The sequence below is a fragment of the Chlorocebus sabaeus genome, chromosome 10, assembly GCF_047675955.1.
Source record: "Chlorocebus sabaeus isolate Y175 chromosome 10, mChlSab1.0.hap1, whole genome shotgun sequence".
In the NCBI taxonomy this organism is placed as follows: Eukaryota; Metazoa; Chordata; class Mammalia; order Primates; family Cercopithecidae; genus Chlorocebus; species Chlorocebus sabaeus.
This window is the reverse complement of record NC_132913.1, coordinates 90,633,842-90,647,985: the sequence shown is the minus strand read 5'-3', so window position 1 is coordinate 90,647,985 and position 14,144 is coordinate 90,633,842. Positions and strand designations below refer to the sequence as shown.

Genomic DNA, 14,144 nt, shown 5'->3' with positions numbered 1-14,144 from the left:
ACCACCATCTTGGGAGGAGGTTAGATAGTTTGAGATAGATCCCCAGTTAATTTTCATATGCTTCTTTGCCTTCTCATCCCCATTCACCTTCTACTGCCATTGGGAACTGTAATCCTATAGAATATATGTCCTTAGAAAAACTGCACGTACTATACTATAAATTCACGATACAAATATACTTTTCCTAAACTGCAAACAGCTGAGGTAAGTGATATCTTAGGATTGACTGGTACAGAATTAGCAGCAGACTCCATTTTCCTTCCCTAAGAGGTTTATTAGAAAAAAATCTACTCAATGTTTTATTCTTATATTGAAGATTGATACACTAAGAAGTAGCAGATTAAAACTACATTCAACAATTTTATCACTCTCATGTTTAACTGTTAACATAGTAAGAGGGCAGTTGATGTCTTATTTAATGACAGCAGATTTTGTTACCATTTTGTCTTAAAATTCTTACTTTTATCTTTCATTTAAAAAAAAAAACTTAGCCTAACATTTCCAGATGCTATGAAGCTGTATTTAATTTATATGGTGCTTTATTATACCCAAAATACATGAGGCACTCCTATAGAAAGCATATATTTATAATCTTACACAATAAAAAAGTTCACTAGGCTTAAAAGGTAAAATTTAATGCTCTTTACGAGGAGCATGTACTACTTTTACAGTTAAGAAAAAAATAAAAATTTTGAGCGTTTTTGGAAAAAAAGCTAATGCTTACCCATATGCCGGATGATGTGTGAGATAATTTTGCCTTTTGTAAGTGACATCACTTGAATGCTATTGTCCCAGTATCCAGCGCTGAAGAGCAACTTTGCATCATGTGATACTACAAATAGCTTAGAAGTGACCTCTAGCCCGGGAGCAAAAGGACCATTCATACTGCGCTGAGTTCTGTAAACACAATTAAGTATCAGACTGTTCCTTAAAAGATCACTTACACTGATATGAACTGTTCTTTTTAAACCTCTCTAAAAAAGAAATAAAAAATTAGTCCCAAATGTCCTATTTGAAATGTCTATTAATAAACGATAGACTTTCAGAAAATACGTTACCTCACTGTAATATTTTTCATAAAATAAGAATATACACAACAATCTCAAGTTCTAAGCAAAAAAAGTTGAGATCAGTGAAAGTATGAAAAATGCTTAAATCTTGGATTTCAAAGACAATTTAATAAAATTGGCAATTTTGTAAATGGCAGCCTTAAAGTTTAAAGTCTAGTAAAAAACTAGACAGGATATGCCAGGACTAGGAATATCAGAAATAAACTTAAACAGGGATGTCCTACACAAGGTGATGCATAGGAGATAAATCAGGCAGATAAGTGTGTATCTAACAACACTTAGGATGACTGTTCTCCATTTGAACCAAAGCAAGCATGCTGGTTTTGTCAGCTTCCAAGTGCAATACCTGTGAGCTTAGCCAATCCAGATTCTTCAGAAAGACAAGTGATTGCAACTCAGTGTGTCTATAGAAAACGAAGGCTAATTCTCATACTCTAGCTATAAAACTTTATTGTTCAATATTAATTTGCTGAGAATATGCTTCTTGCAAAACATAACAGTACTATGTGGGATAACAAAGAAAAAAAGACATTTTCCCTAATCTCATGAAGTTGTATTCTAGTTGAGGAAGACAAAGATACAATGATAATAATTACAACATTTTAAATAGTTTTCAAATATATGGTGTAATTTGATCCTCAACACAGAGTGTGATTTTTTTTTTTTTTTTTTGAGACGGAGTCTTGATCTGTTGCCCAGGCTGGAGTGCAGTGGTATGATCTCGGCTCACTGCAAGCTCTGCCTCCCAGGTTCATGCCATTCTCCTGCCTCAGCCTCCCGAGTAGCTGGGACTACAGGCACCCGCCACCACACCTGGCTAATTTTTTGTATTTTTAGTAGAGACGGAGTTTCACTGTGTTAGCCAGGATGGTCTCAATCTCCTGACCTCGTGATCTGCCCGCCTTGGCCTCCCAAAGTGCTGGGATTACAGGTGTGAGCCACTGCACCGGGCCATGATTTTTGAATTTTATTTTAATTTTAATTTTTTTGAGACAGAGTCTTGCTCTGTTGTTCAGGCTGAAGTGCAGTGGCACAATCTCAGCTCACTGCAACCTCTGTCTCTTGGGTTCAAGCAATTCTTCTGCCTCAGTCTCTTGAGTAGCTTGGATTACAGGTGCCCACTACCACGCCTGGCTAATTTTTGTATTTTTATTTTTATTTTTTTTTATTTTTTTGAAGTGGAGTGTTGCTCTGTCGCCCAGGCTGGAGTGCAGTGGCGTGATCTCAGCTCACTGCAAGGTCCGTCTCCCGGGTTCACACCATTCTCCTGCCTCAGCCTCCTGAGTAGCTGGGACTACAGGCGCCTGCCACCATGCCGGGCTAATTTTTTTGTATGTTTAGTACAGAAGGGGTTTCATCCTGTTAGCGAGGATGGTCTTGATCTCCTCACCTCGTGATCCACCCGCCTCAGTCTCCCAAAGTGCTGGGATTACAGGCATGAGCCACCATGTCCAGCCAATTTTTGTATTTTTAGTAGAGACAGGGTTTTGCCATGTTGGCCAGGCTAGTCTTGAACTCCTGACCTCAGGTGATCCGCCTGCCTCAGCCTCCCAAGTTCTGGGATTACAGGCGTGAGCCACTGTGCCCAGCCATGAATGTGATTTAACTAGAAAAAAATACAAGGAAACAAACAGGACAACTCAATGTAAAGGAAACACCACTTTAAGTTAGAACATAACTTTTGGAGATTAAAACACATAGGTCTTATTTTTAAATAATAAGGTAGAATAAAATTACAAGGAAGTCTGTTATTCCTAATGTAATTGCATTTTTATAACTGATATTATGGAAATTAAGTTTTGTATTTAAACCAATATAAATTCAGGACATAACTTAAAAATAAGGGAAGGTTGCCGGGGGAGGGAATGGAGGGAGGAAGGAAGAAAGAAGAGATAATCTGGATCTCAAAATATTACTTTCAGGGCTAAGTGGCCTATAATGCCAGCACTTTGGGAAGGTGAGGTGGGCGGATCACTTGAGGTCAAGAATTTGAGACCAGCATGGTCAACATGGTGAAACCCGATTTCTACTAAAAACAAAAATTAGCCAGAGAATCCCTTGAGCCTGAGAGGCAGAGGTTGCAGTGAGTGGGGATTGCGCCACTGCACTGCAGCTGGGTGACAGAGCAAGACTCTGTCTCAAAAAAAATAAAAAAATATTTCTTTCAGAATAACATGAATCAATTAATCCAGTTTTTTTTCCTGGCAATAAGGTACCTGGTATAGCTGTTTTGCTTTAAATATTCATTTACTTACTTTGGATTTGTCACAGTTTGATCCTTGATGAATGTAAAGTAATTAGAAATGTTTCTGTCATAAGGCAACCATCCATGGGTTCCAATAACAGAATTCATGCTTATTGTTATCTGGAAAAGAACATATGAAGACTCAAATTAAATGAAATATTAAGGAAAGCAGCCCAGAATAACCAGATGCTCACATGACATTGGCATTTATCACTTAGGGAATACTGTGAGACTGTGTACTTCAAACATGAAACGCATTAGGAACATCTTAAGATAATTCAAACAGAAAAAGTTCTTTGCTTATCTTTTATTTTTGGAGCCAGGGTTTCACTCCGTTGCCCAGGCTGGAGTGCAGTGACATGATCTCAGCTCACTGCAACCTTCAGGCATGTGCCACCATGCCTGGCTAATTTTTATATTCTTTGTAGAGACATGGTTTCACCATGTTGCCCAAGCTAGTCTCCAACTCCTGGGCTTAAGTGAGCCTCCCACCTTGGCCTCCCAAAGTGTTGGGATGACAGGCATGAACCACCACATCTGGCTTTGTTTATCTTATTGTAAGAAAACTTGACCATTTTTTTTTTTTTTTTGAGATAGAGTCTTGCTCTATCACCCAGGCTGGAGTGCAGTGGCATGATCTCAGCTCACTACAACCTCCTGGGCACAAGCAATCCTCTGACCTCAGCCTCCTGAGTAGCTGGGACCACAGGCATGCACAACCATGCCTGGCTAATTTTTTGTATTTTGGTGGAGACGGGGTTTCGCCATGTTGCCCAGGCTGGTCTCAAACTCCTAAGCTCAAGCAATCCACCCATAGCCTCCCAAGTTCTGGGATTACAGATGTGAGCCACTGTGCTCAGCCCAATTTATCTTTCTTTAGGAAGATTATTTTTTTCTCATGATTTCTCAAAGTTTATTAGCAGTTATTAGCTGGCAGTTGGAAGAAATTCAGGGACCAGTCTTACCATAAAAATATATCATTTAGAACATAAATCAGAAGCAGAATTTACAATGAATTGTTAAGGTCTCCCTGTAGTGACAGTCATAGTGAGTAAGTTCTCTTCTCTTCAAAATGAAAAGCCTTTATCTTCTTGATTATAAAAGTTAACAAGTTACCCCACACAAAGGAAATTCTGGTAACTTTAAAAAACGCAGGCACTTTGTAAGGCTCAGGTGGGAGGATCACTTGAGCTCAGGAGTTTGAGACCAGCCTGGACAACATGGCAAAACCTGATCTCTACAAAAAATACAAAAATTATCTGGCCATGGTGGTGTGTACCTGTAGTCCCAGTTACTCAGGAGGCTGGGGTGGAAGGGTCACCTGAGCCCAGGAGGTCAATGCTGCAGTGAGCTGTGACTGGCACTCCAGCCTGCGTGACAGGGTAAGACTCTGTCTCCAAAAAAAAAAAAAAATATATATATATATATATATATATATTTATACATATGTATTACAATTGATATTCACAATATTGCCACTGCTCAAAAAGTACTATTACTATTTTTGTATATCTTTTTATTTTTATTTTTGTTTTACTTAGAAGGAGTCTCACTCTTGTCATCCAGGTTGGAGTGTGGTGGCGCGATCTTGGCTCACTGCAACCTCCACCTCCTGGATTCAAATGATTCTCCTGCCTCAGCCTCCCAAGTAGCTGGAATTACAGGCACCTGTCTCCACGCCTCTCTAATTTTTTGTATTTTTAGTAGAGACAGGGTTTCACCATGTTGCCCAAACTGGTCTTGAACCTTTGACCTCAAGTGATCCGCCCGTCTTGGCCTCCCAAAGTGCTGGGATTACAGGCATGGGCCACTGTGCCCAGCCTATTTTTGTATATCTTTTTAGATTTTATTTTCTGAGCAAATGCTGCCCAGGCTAGTCTTGAACTCCTGGGCTCAAGCAATCTGCTTGTTTCAGCCTCCCAAAGCACTGGGATTACAGGCATGAGCCACCGTGCATAGCCAAAAAGTGGCTTTTAAAAAATATTTATTTCCTCTTTTTTTTTTTTTTTTCTTCTAAGTTGTAATGAATATAGACATGGCAGTGTGAAAAAGGTAAAAATCAACTTACCAGTAACTCAGGGCTGCCTTGAGACATAAAAGAACGATACTGATTTTTGGGGACGGTGGCCTTTAATAGTGGAATACCATCACTAATCCCCTATAAAATAAAAGAGGTTTAGTGGCTGGTTCTGCTCATCTTTATTAGGTACAAATTACTGAAAACCATTTCTTTAAATAAGGATGAATCCTGTGATACATCATTTTACTCTCTTGAAACATCTAATCAATTAATTTAAAATGAAGGAAAGGAATTATATACCATGTATAGGTGGCATACTTGAAACTTCTGAAACCCATCACCTTATATTCAACTACACTGCTTTTAAAAAGAGACATAGATTTCAAAGAGCAGCAATAATTTAAAACAGCCAATGATTTAGGATCTATCCTAAGTTATACTGACATAAATATAAAGCAGAAAATATGGATCATATAAGATAAGCCAAATGAGAAAATTGGTCATAATTTATAGAAATTTCCTTTTGAGTCTAACTTTCAAAAAACATGTCTAATCCATTAACTGGGATACTTCCTGAAAGCCACAGTAGGACCAGAAAATAAAGACAGCACTCAGAAAACATCTGCCATTATCTTATAACAATGTGAAAGAGAACAATAATTTGAACTCAGTTCCTTGATGTGACAATAGTTCACAAGTGATATCTAATATTTACTAGGTAAATGATAACATTATTGGGTATGCACTATGTATTAGGTGTTGTTCTAAGAACTTAATAGGAAGTAAGTAACAAATTATAAAATTCATTATAATTTATAGAATTATAAAAAGTTGGTGATTATCTTTTCTCTTCATGTTGTCAATTAATCCAGAGAAGAATGACCTGCATTTGAACAAGGCAAAATGAAAATGGTGCCTGAAAAAAAACCATTTATTAAGCCCTTGCTTTCACTACTACCTCTACTTTCCTCACAATTTGAACACCTAGGAAGAGGTGACCTACAAAAGGCCTTCTCTTTTCATATTAATATATGGGGAAATACTTCTTACGAGAATGAAAAGGGATTAACAAGTTATTGGTACCTAAGGAAATCTATTGTGTTCTTTATACTGATCCAGATACTGAATGTGTCCTGGAGAAAGCTACTATGTGACATGGTGGGTACAGAGAAGGGCAAATGTGTTGCTGCACCTGCAGATGGAACTTGGATTGTACTATATTACAACAAAAGTCACAAATGATTAGATAAGATGAAAACAGTTCTATTGACATTATAGAATATAGTATTGCATGTCCATCAGATTATGGATCACATCTAGAATTTTTTGATAATTGATTTTCCCATGGTTATTGAATCTGAGAAACATGCTGCAGTGATACTGTATTGCAGGGTTTTATTAACTACAACCTGTGGGACAAAGCCAGACCACCACCTGTTTTGTAGGTGGTGGGTGAGCTAAGAATGGGTTTTATATTTTTAGATGATTACATTTTAAGTGGTTATATATGTACCTACAGAATATCTTTGAGTTTGCCTTTTGGCCTGCAAAGCCCAAAATATTTACCAGTTAGACCTATCTCACTGCTGTACACTTTTCAAATAAGTTATTATTTGACAGAAGAAAAAGTTTACCAACCTCTGCTGTATTGCAGAGACTGTTCAGTGTATATCTTCAAACTTAGTAACTTTTTATTTTCAATTTTCTTTTTGTGAAGGGTTAATGCTATCTGTCCTAACCACATTCACAGCTATGAATGCATTTTATAATCACATTCTGAATTACTGCAAGTAATTTAATATGTACATCTAAACATTTGAATTTTTTACTTAAACTCTTTCAATTACACCATTAACTACTCTTGTTTTACTAGACTACTCATTCTATCAATTAACAATGTGACTTATTAGGATCTATTTTATATATGAGCAGATACTATAATTAAGAGCTATTAAAATATTATCTCTATCTACATATCATCTCGATTGTCACAAGAAGCATTTTAAATCAAATTATTTATTCTTCTTTGTCAGGAAAATGTGAAGTAGATGAAAGAAAGCCAAGAAAAACAGTTCAGACTACCACTCAGCAGCAAACAAAAACTTCCAATAAAAATGTTTTAAAAATCCAACAACAGATTATTACTGTAAAATTTACTATCTTAAATTAAATATTATAATCCTTACTTCCCATTAAATAATAAAAGGACTTTAAAATGTACAGAATTTAGAGAAAACTCTTTTTGATATTACCAAGTTGGATATTACCTCTATAAAAAATGACTTGAGTTCAGGAAGGTGTTGAAACAGGTTTAGAGTTGAAGTGTCTATTTTGGTTGGCTTCTGCACTGCTTCTTCTGCTGATAATCTTGGAGGGTGTGGTTCCTTCAAAATAATTTTAAGGAAAAAACAATTCCATATCTATATTATTAATCTCTCACTATGTTCCTTCATATACACTAGGCTCTAGCTACAATGAATTACATATCATGCATTGTTGACAATTCTAGGTGTTGGCTCAGACTAATCTCTTAGCAGAGTTACTACTTTCTTCATTTCTTTGGAAATCCCACTTCTACTTTAGAGTTTTTCTTACTGATATCTCTCCTAAATTTTTAAGTCAGAATGTATTATTCTCTTCTATTATTTTTCCTTGGCAAATAATTTATATTTTAATTATAACTTATTTCTTTCTATGTTGGATTACATATAATTGTTTATGGTCTGTCTTCCCCAACTAGATTATAAGTGCCTTAAAGCTACAGAAGCCTTATTCATTTTTGGATTTCCATACTAGACCAGTATCTTACATATGTTAGATGCTTGGTAAAATTAAATGTAGTATTCAAAATTCAGAATGTATAATTTGGATGAATCTTTAATTCCTTGACAAGATCAAAATGTCAACACTGGCCAGGTGTGGTGGCTCACACCTGAAATGCTAGCATTTTGGGAGGCTGAGGTGGGAGGATCACTTGAGGTCAGAAGTTCAAGGCCATACTGGCTAACATGGTGAAACCCTGTCTCTACTAAAAATACAAAAATTGGTCAGGCATAGTGGTGTGCACCTATCGTTCCAGCTACTTGAGAGGCTGAGGTAGGAGAATCGCTTGAACCCACAAGACGGAAGTTGCAGTGAGCCGAGATCGTGCCACTGCACTCCAGCCTGGGTGACAGTGAGACTCCATCTCAAAAAAAAAAAAGAAAAAAAGTCAATACTATCAGAATCAAATTAGAGGTACTCCTGCATACTTTTCAAGTAAATTATTATTCTTCCTCAACTTTCATGTCAGAAACACAGAACAGTATCACCTATATAAATATTAAATAAATGGCAAGTAAAATGAATATTTCAAAGGCACAGTTAAAAGGCAAAACAGAATTCTATCTAAAGTAAATTCTTGCATCTCTACAACAAAATATTGATTATAGGCAATAGATGTGAAAGCTGTAAGTACGAAAATATTTAGCTTTTAGACCAGGCATGGTGGCTCACACTTGTAATCCCAGGACTTTGGGAGGCTGAGGCAGGCAGATCACCTGAGGTCAGGAGTTAGAGACCAGCCTGCCCAACAAGGCGAAACCCCATCTCTCCTAAAAATTAGCCAGGTGTGGTGGCGGGCGCCTATAATCCCAGCTACTTGGGAGGCTGAGGCAGGAGAATCGCTTGAACCCAGGAGGTGGAGGTTGGAGTGAGCCGAGATCGCGCCGTTGCACTCCAGCCCAGGCAACAAGAGCAAAACTCCGTCTCAAAAAAAAAAAAAAAAAAAAAAAAATTAGCTTTTAATAGATATTATTCATTTTATTTCAAATCAAATAATGATTTTTGTATCATTTTTATGACAATAAAAACTAACAGCACCACTTGTAAAACAAAAAGAAAAGTAAAACAGGTGCGAAAATATGATAGCATCTATTTCAAAGCCCTTTGAAACATTCTGTTTTAGTCTGTTACTTTTGCCTTCTGACTGTACCAGAAGGTAAGGGATAAAGCATTGACTTCATATATGACTATTCTGTAAAAACCAATGTTGGAGGTTCCAAGCAAACCATTGCTAAGGAACAGTAACAATTACAAAGTTTAGCCCAATTACTGTATTGACAGAAGTACACCTATAAGTTAGAGCTTAGATATACTACTGTTGTAATAACTGTGGTGATTTCAATTCAATACTGTATTCAAGAGAGATACAAAGATGATTAAGAGAAATTTGCTGCCTTTAATGTATTTATAATGTACTGAGGCAAATGGATAAATATACAACCTAAGGCAGAAAGTATCATAATTAGGTAGCAAATAAAAGCCCATAAGAACATTTTAAGAGATCTAGTTTAACAGGGGGCTTACAGCTACTAATTCAGAGGAAACATGGTATGCAAGAAAGGCTCTGGGTCAGGCATATAATCCTAGTCACTTTCTTGTTGTGTAAACTTAGAAAAAAGTATTTAGTTTCTCAAAGGCATTATAGGCTAGGTATTACTTTCTGTGAGGCTTGGCTTTATCTCCTGAAAAATGAGGATAACTGAATTTTTACTATGAAGATTAGGTGAAGATTAGGTAAAATACCTAACAAACACAGTGATTGCTTAAGAACAAATCTAGTTACTAAAATTTTTTTTTAGGTATTCCACATCACTACATTCATATACTGAAAAAGATCAAGACATTTTTGAAAACTAACATTAGATTAATTTCCATGAATCCAATCCCGTGTGTTATCAGGAAGATGATTTAATTTCAGATACTAGTATGGGGAAAGAAATATATGTAGTATATTTAATAATTTGATTCTACATTTTAAATATTCTATAATTCGATTCTTAGGACTGGGTTTGGGCTCTGGAAAGTAAGTGCCTTTTTGGGCAGATGTGAGCTATTAGAAGTTTTACATGTGGAATGAGTCCCACTATGAGGACAGTTTTAATGGCATACCCTAATTGGTACTCAGTTTTTCCTCTTGGAAATAATAAAAGACTTTCTGAGCAAATAGAAATCTTTCTGTAACTGAGAGTAATTGGCTATACATATGGATCTTGACTGCAATATTTTGTTATATACTTAAATCTACTTCTTAAGTTGACTTAAATCTACTTCTTAAGTTGTCGATAATACATATGACTTACCTTTAATAATTGACAAGGTGTTTGCCCAAAATTATTAATCATCCCTTCTAAGGCTTTTCTTTCTTTCTCATCTGTTAAGGCATCCAGATCCACAGCTCCTAAAACCAGGAGAAGTCAACTTACTACAGAGTGAAAATAAATCAGCAAGCCACATCACTGATTAATGTATCAGGCTCACTGGTGTGTGTGTGTGTGTGTGTGTGTGTGTGTGTGTGTGTGTGTGTGTGTGTGTGTATACACACATATATATACACACACATTTTTTTTTGAGACAGTCTTGCTGTGTTGCCCAGGCTGGAGTGCAGTGGTATGCTCTCGACTCACTGCAACCTCCACCTCCTGGGTTCCAGCGATTCTCCTGCCTCAGCCTCCTGAGTAGCTGGGACTACAGGTGCATGCCACCACGCCCAGCTAATTTTTGTATTTTTAGTAGAGATCGGGTTTCACTATGTTGACCAGACTGGTCTTGAACTCCTGACCTCATGTGATCTGCCTGCCCCAGCCTCCCAAAGTGCTGGGATTACAGGCGTGACCTACCACCCCGGCCTCACTGGTACAGTTTCAATAAAATATTATTCTATTCTTCAATTTATAACATTGTGAAAATGTAATTTAAAAAAATCAGCAACTCATCAAACATTAAATATATGTAAAAATTAGCTAAAATATTTTAAGCAATTGAAAGTTAAATGATATTCTATGAAGGTTTCTACTGGGGGAGGGGTGGTGGGTCATGCCTGTAATCCCAGCACTTTGTGAGGCTGAGGCGGGAGGATTACTTGAGACCTGGAGTTTGAAACCAGCCTGGGCAACAAAGTGAGACTTCATCTCTCTAAAAAATTTTAAACATTAGCTGGTTGTGGTGGTAAGGCAGGAGGGACTGGTTGACCCCAGGAGTTCCAGGTTGCAGTCAAGTATGATTATGCCACTGCACTCTAGCCTGGGTGAAAGAGCAAGACCCTGTCACAAAATTAAAAAAAAAAAAAAAAAAAAATACAAGTTTCTTTTGCAAAAATACGAACTATACTCAGAGTATACCTAATTGTTTTGGTCATAATAGCCAAACTCAAACAAGAGTAATAACTACACAAAAATACTGCTTTAAGTTATTGCTTGAAACAAAGGTTTCGAAAGGTAATATTCTGGTTAACTGATTATACTCAGCCACATCTAATATGGATTGTTACATGACTAGTAATTGGCTAAACTAGGTAAGTCCAAGCGTCTTTTTTTTTTTTTTTTTTTTTTTTTTTGAGACGGAGTCTCGCTCGGTCGCCCAGGCTGGAGTGCAGTGGCGCGATCTCAGCTCACTGCAAGCTCCGCCTCCCGGGTTTACGCCATTCTCCTGCCTCAGCCTCCCGAGTAGCTGAGACCACAGGCGCCTGCCACCTCGCCCGGCTAGCTTTTTGTATTTTTTAGTAGAGACGGGGTTTCACCGTGTTCGCCAGGATGGTCTCGATCTCCTGGCCTCATGATCCGCCCGTCTCGGCCTCCCAAAGTGCCCGCGCCCGGCGGTAAGTCCAAGCTTCTAACAGCCATGCAATACTTTCTCCTTACAAACCTATTATCTGAATGGATACGGCATGGCAAAAATATGCTCATTTACCAAAAGTCTCTCACTGTATTCACATTCACATAACTTCACAGTATTCACAATCTTTAGAACTATTAGTCTACGTAAGGATTAGTAAAGAACTACTTTTTAAAAATCATTTTAAGGCCATCAGAAAATACTCTTGATTCTGAGCAAAATAATGTCATCATATGTATCATTTGAAGAATTTGTTATTTGTAATTTCAAAGGCCTTGTTTCAAAATCTGCTACTGTTTAATACTGAATATTTAATGTTTGACTCAACTGAACAGGACAAATATGTTAGAGATCAAAAACTTTTATGATGTTAATAAGTGACATTTATAACTAGACTGGCAATATACACACTTAACTACTATTACAAAAACAGCAGCAGTCTCTTAACCTTTCAAGTAAAAAGACGTTTTGAAAATGTAGTCTTTCTCATATTACATAGGCCCAAAATAACTGTAAACATATATCAAACAATAGTTTCTATCACGGTAAAGCAAGAGAAAAAGTGTATAGATTTATACCTTCGTAACTACAGTAATAGAAAACGTTGAGTGCGTCCACTGCAGCTGGTCCCCTCTGTTTATAGCCAAAGATCAGATCTATCCATTCATGAAGATGAGCTGAAACATATTCAGACTCCTAGGAAAAGAACAAATTTAATAATTTAATAATTTAATTAATAATTAATATAGAGATATCTTCCAACTGCAATGTAAATTCGATTCTTTAAAAAAATAAGAACAAATGAAACATTTCCACACACAAATCTTTCTGGTGGCAAAATAAAATTATCTCGAAATAATGGCAAACATTTATTCAATATCTACTACATATATTAACTATTTCTATCTACTATAATGTAGATATATTTATTAATATTAATACATGCATTTCCTAATAGGCAAATAAAATACAAATATGCTTATAACAGCCCAAAAATAATAACAAAAGAGCTAAAAGACAGCTATGGAATGCATCTCTGTGGTAAAATTTCCATTGAAATAGTTGTCTAGAAATTCAATTCAAGAAAAAAAAAAGATCAATTTAAGGAAACAATGAAACCACACTTAGGTGGACAAAATGACTGCAAATCATTCTCTCCCTCACAGTAACCACTTACTAAGAGGAGGACAGGGTGGCAGGTAGAGACCTCCTGGAAATTACTAGTGATAACTTGAAAGACAGTGAGGAAACTGTTATTGGAGACAGGAGAAAACGGGACTCATGTTTTAGTTATATGAAAGAAAGAATGAACGCATGAATTTGGGTGTACAGACTTCCAAACAGAACATTTTAAGTGCCATTTGGCTTCCTTCAGGCGCCTATGATAAAGTATGAGAGGAGTAAGATGGGTTAAAAAGTGAACTACTTGATTTTTTTGTTGGGGGGGACGGAATCTCTTGCTCTGTCACCCAGGTTGGAGTGTAGTGGCGTGATCTTGGCTCACTGCAACCTCCGCCTCCCACAGGTTCAAGAGATTCTACTGCCTCAGCCTCCTAAGTAAGTTGGGATTACAGGTGACTGCTACCACACCCAGCTAATTTTTTGTATTTTCAGTAGAGATGGGGTTTTAACATGTTGGCCAGACTGATCTTGAACTCCTGACCTCAGGTGATCCACCTGCCTTGGCCTCCCAAAGTGCTGGGATTACAGGTGTGGGCCACCACGCCCAGCCAAAAGCGAACTATTTGATTTTTAAGCACAATTTAAAGAAAATATAAAAAAGCCAGATATTGCTGGATTCAAAAATAAAACCATTGCAAGAGCCAGGCATGGTGGCTCATGTCTGTTATCCCAGCACTTTGGGAGGGCAAAGCAGGTGGATCACTTGAGCCCAGGAGTTCCATACCAGCCTGGGCAACATGGCGAAACCCCCCTTCTGCTACAAAAAATTAGCTGGGAATGGTGGTATGCACCTATAGTCCCAGCTACTCAGGAGGCTGAGGTGGGAGGATCACTTGAGCCCAGGAGGACATGGCTGAAGTGAGTTGTGATAATGTCACTGCACTCCAGCCGGGGGACATTTCTCAGTCCCAGGATCTCTAGAGGGCAAAGACTCTCAAATGAGAAATTGCCTAAGGCAACTACCAAATCAGAA

The 14,144-nt window shown here is 37.4% G+C and overlaps 1 protein-coding gene across 5 annotated transcripts in view; it reads right to left on the bottom strand.

The window, feature by feature from the left end:
- NBEAL1 (neurobeachin like 1) overlaps positions 1-14,144 on the bottom strand; it is a 212,748-nt gene that overhangs the window by 22,286 nt on the left and 176,318 nt on the right. For 3 of the 5 annotated variants that reach the window (XM_038001729.2, XM_073019947.1, XM_073019948.1), the window contains 6 exons: positions 12,568-12,685; positions 10,459-10,556; positions 7,603-7,719; positions 5,384-5,473; positions 3,326-3,435; positions 725-897 (listed from right to left, as the gene is read on the bottom strand). In XM_038001729.2, the coding sequence (XP_037857657.2) occupies positions 725-897; positions 3,326-3,435; positions 5,384-5,473; positions 7,603-7,719; positions 10,459-10,556; positions 12,568-12,685 (706 nt within the window). Of the gene's footprint in view, positions 1-724; positions 898-3,325; positions 3,436-5,383; positions 5,474-7,602; positions 7,720-7,750; positions 9,083-10,458; positions 10,557-12,567; positions 12,686-14,144 lie in introns of those variants that run through there. The other 2 variants (XM_073019949.1, XM_073019950.1) reach the window with 2 other exon arrangements.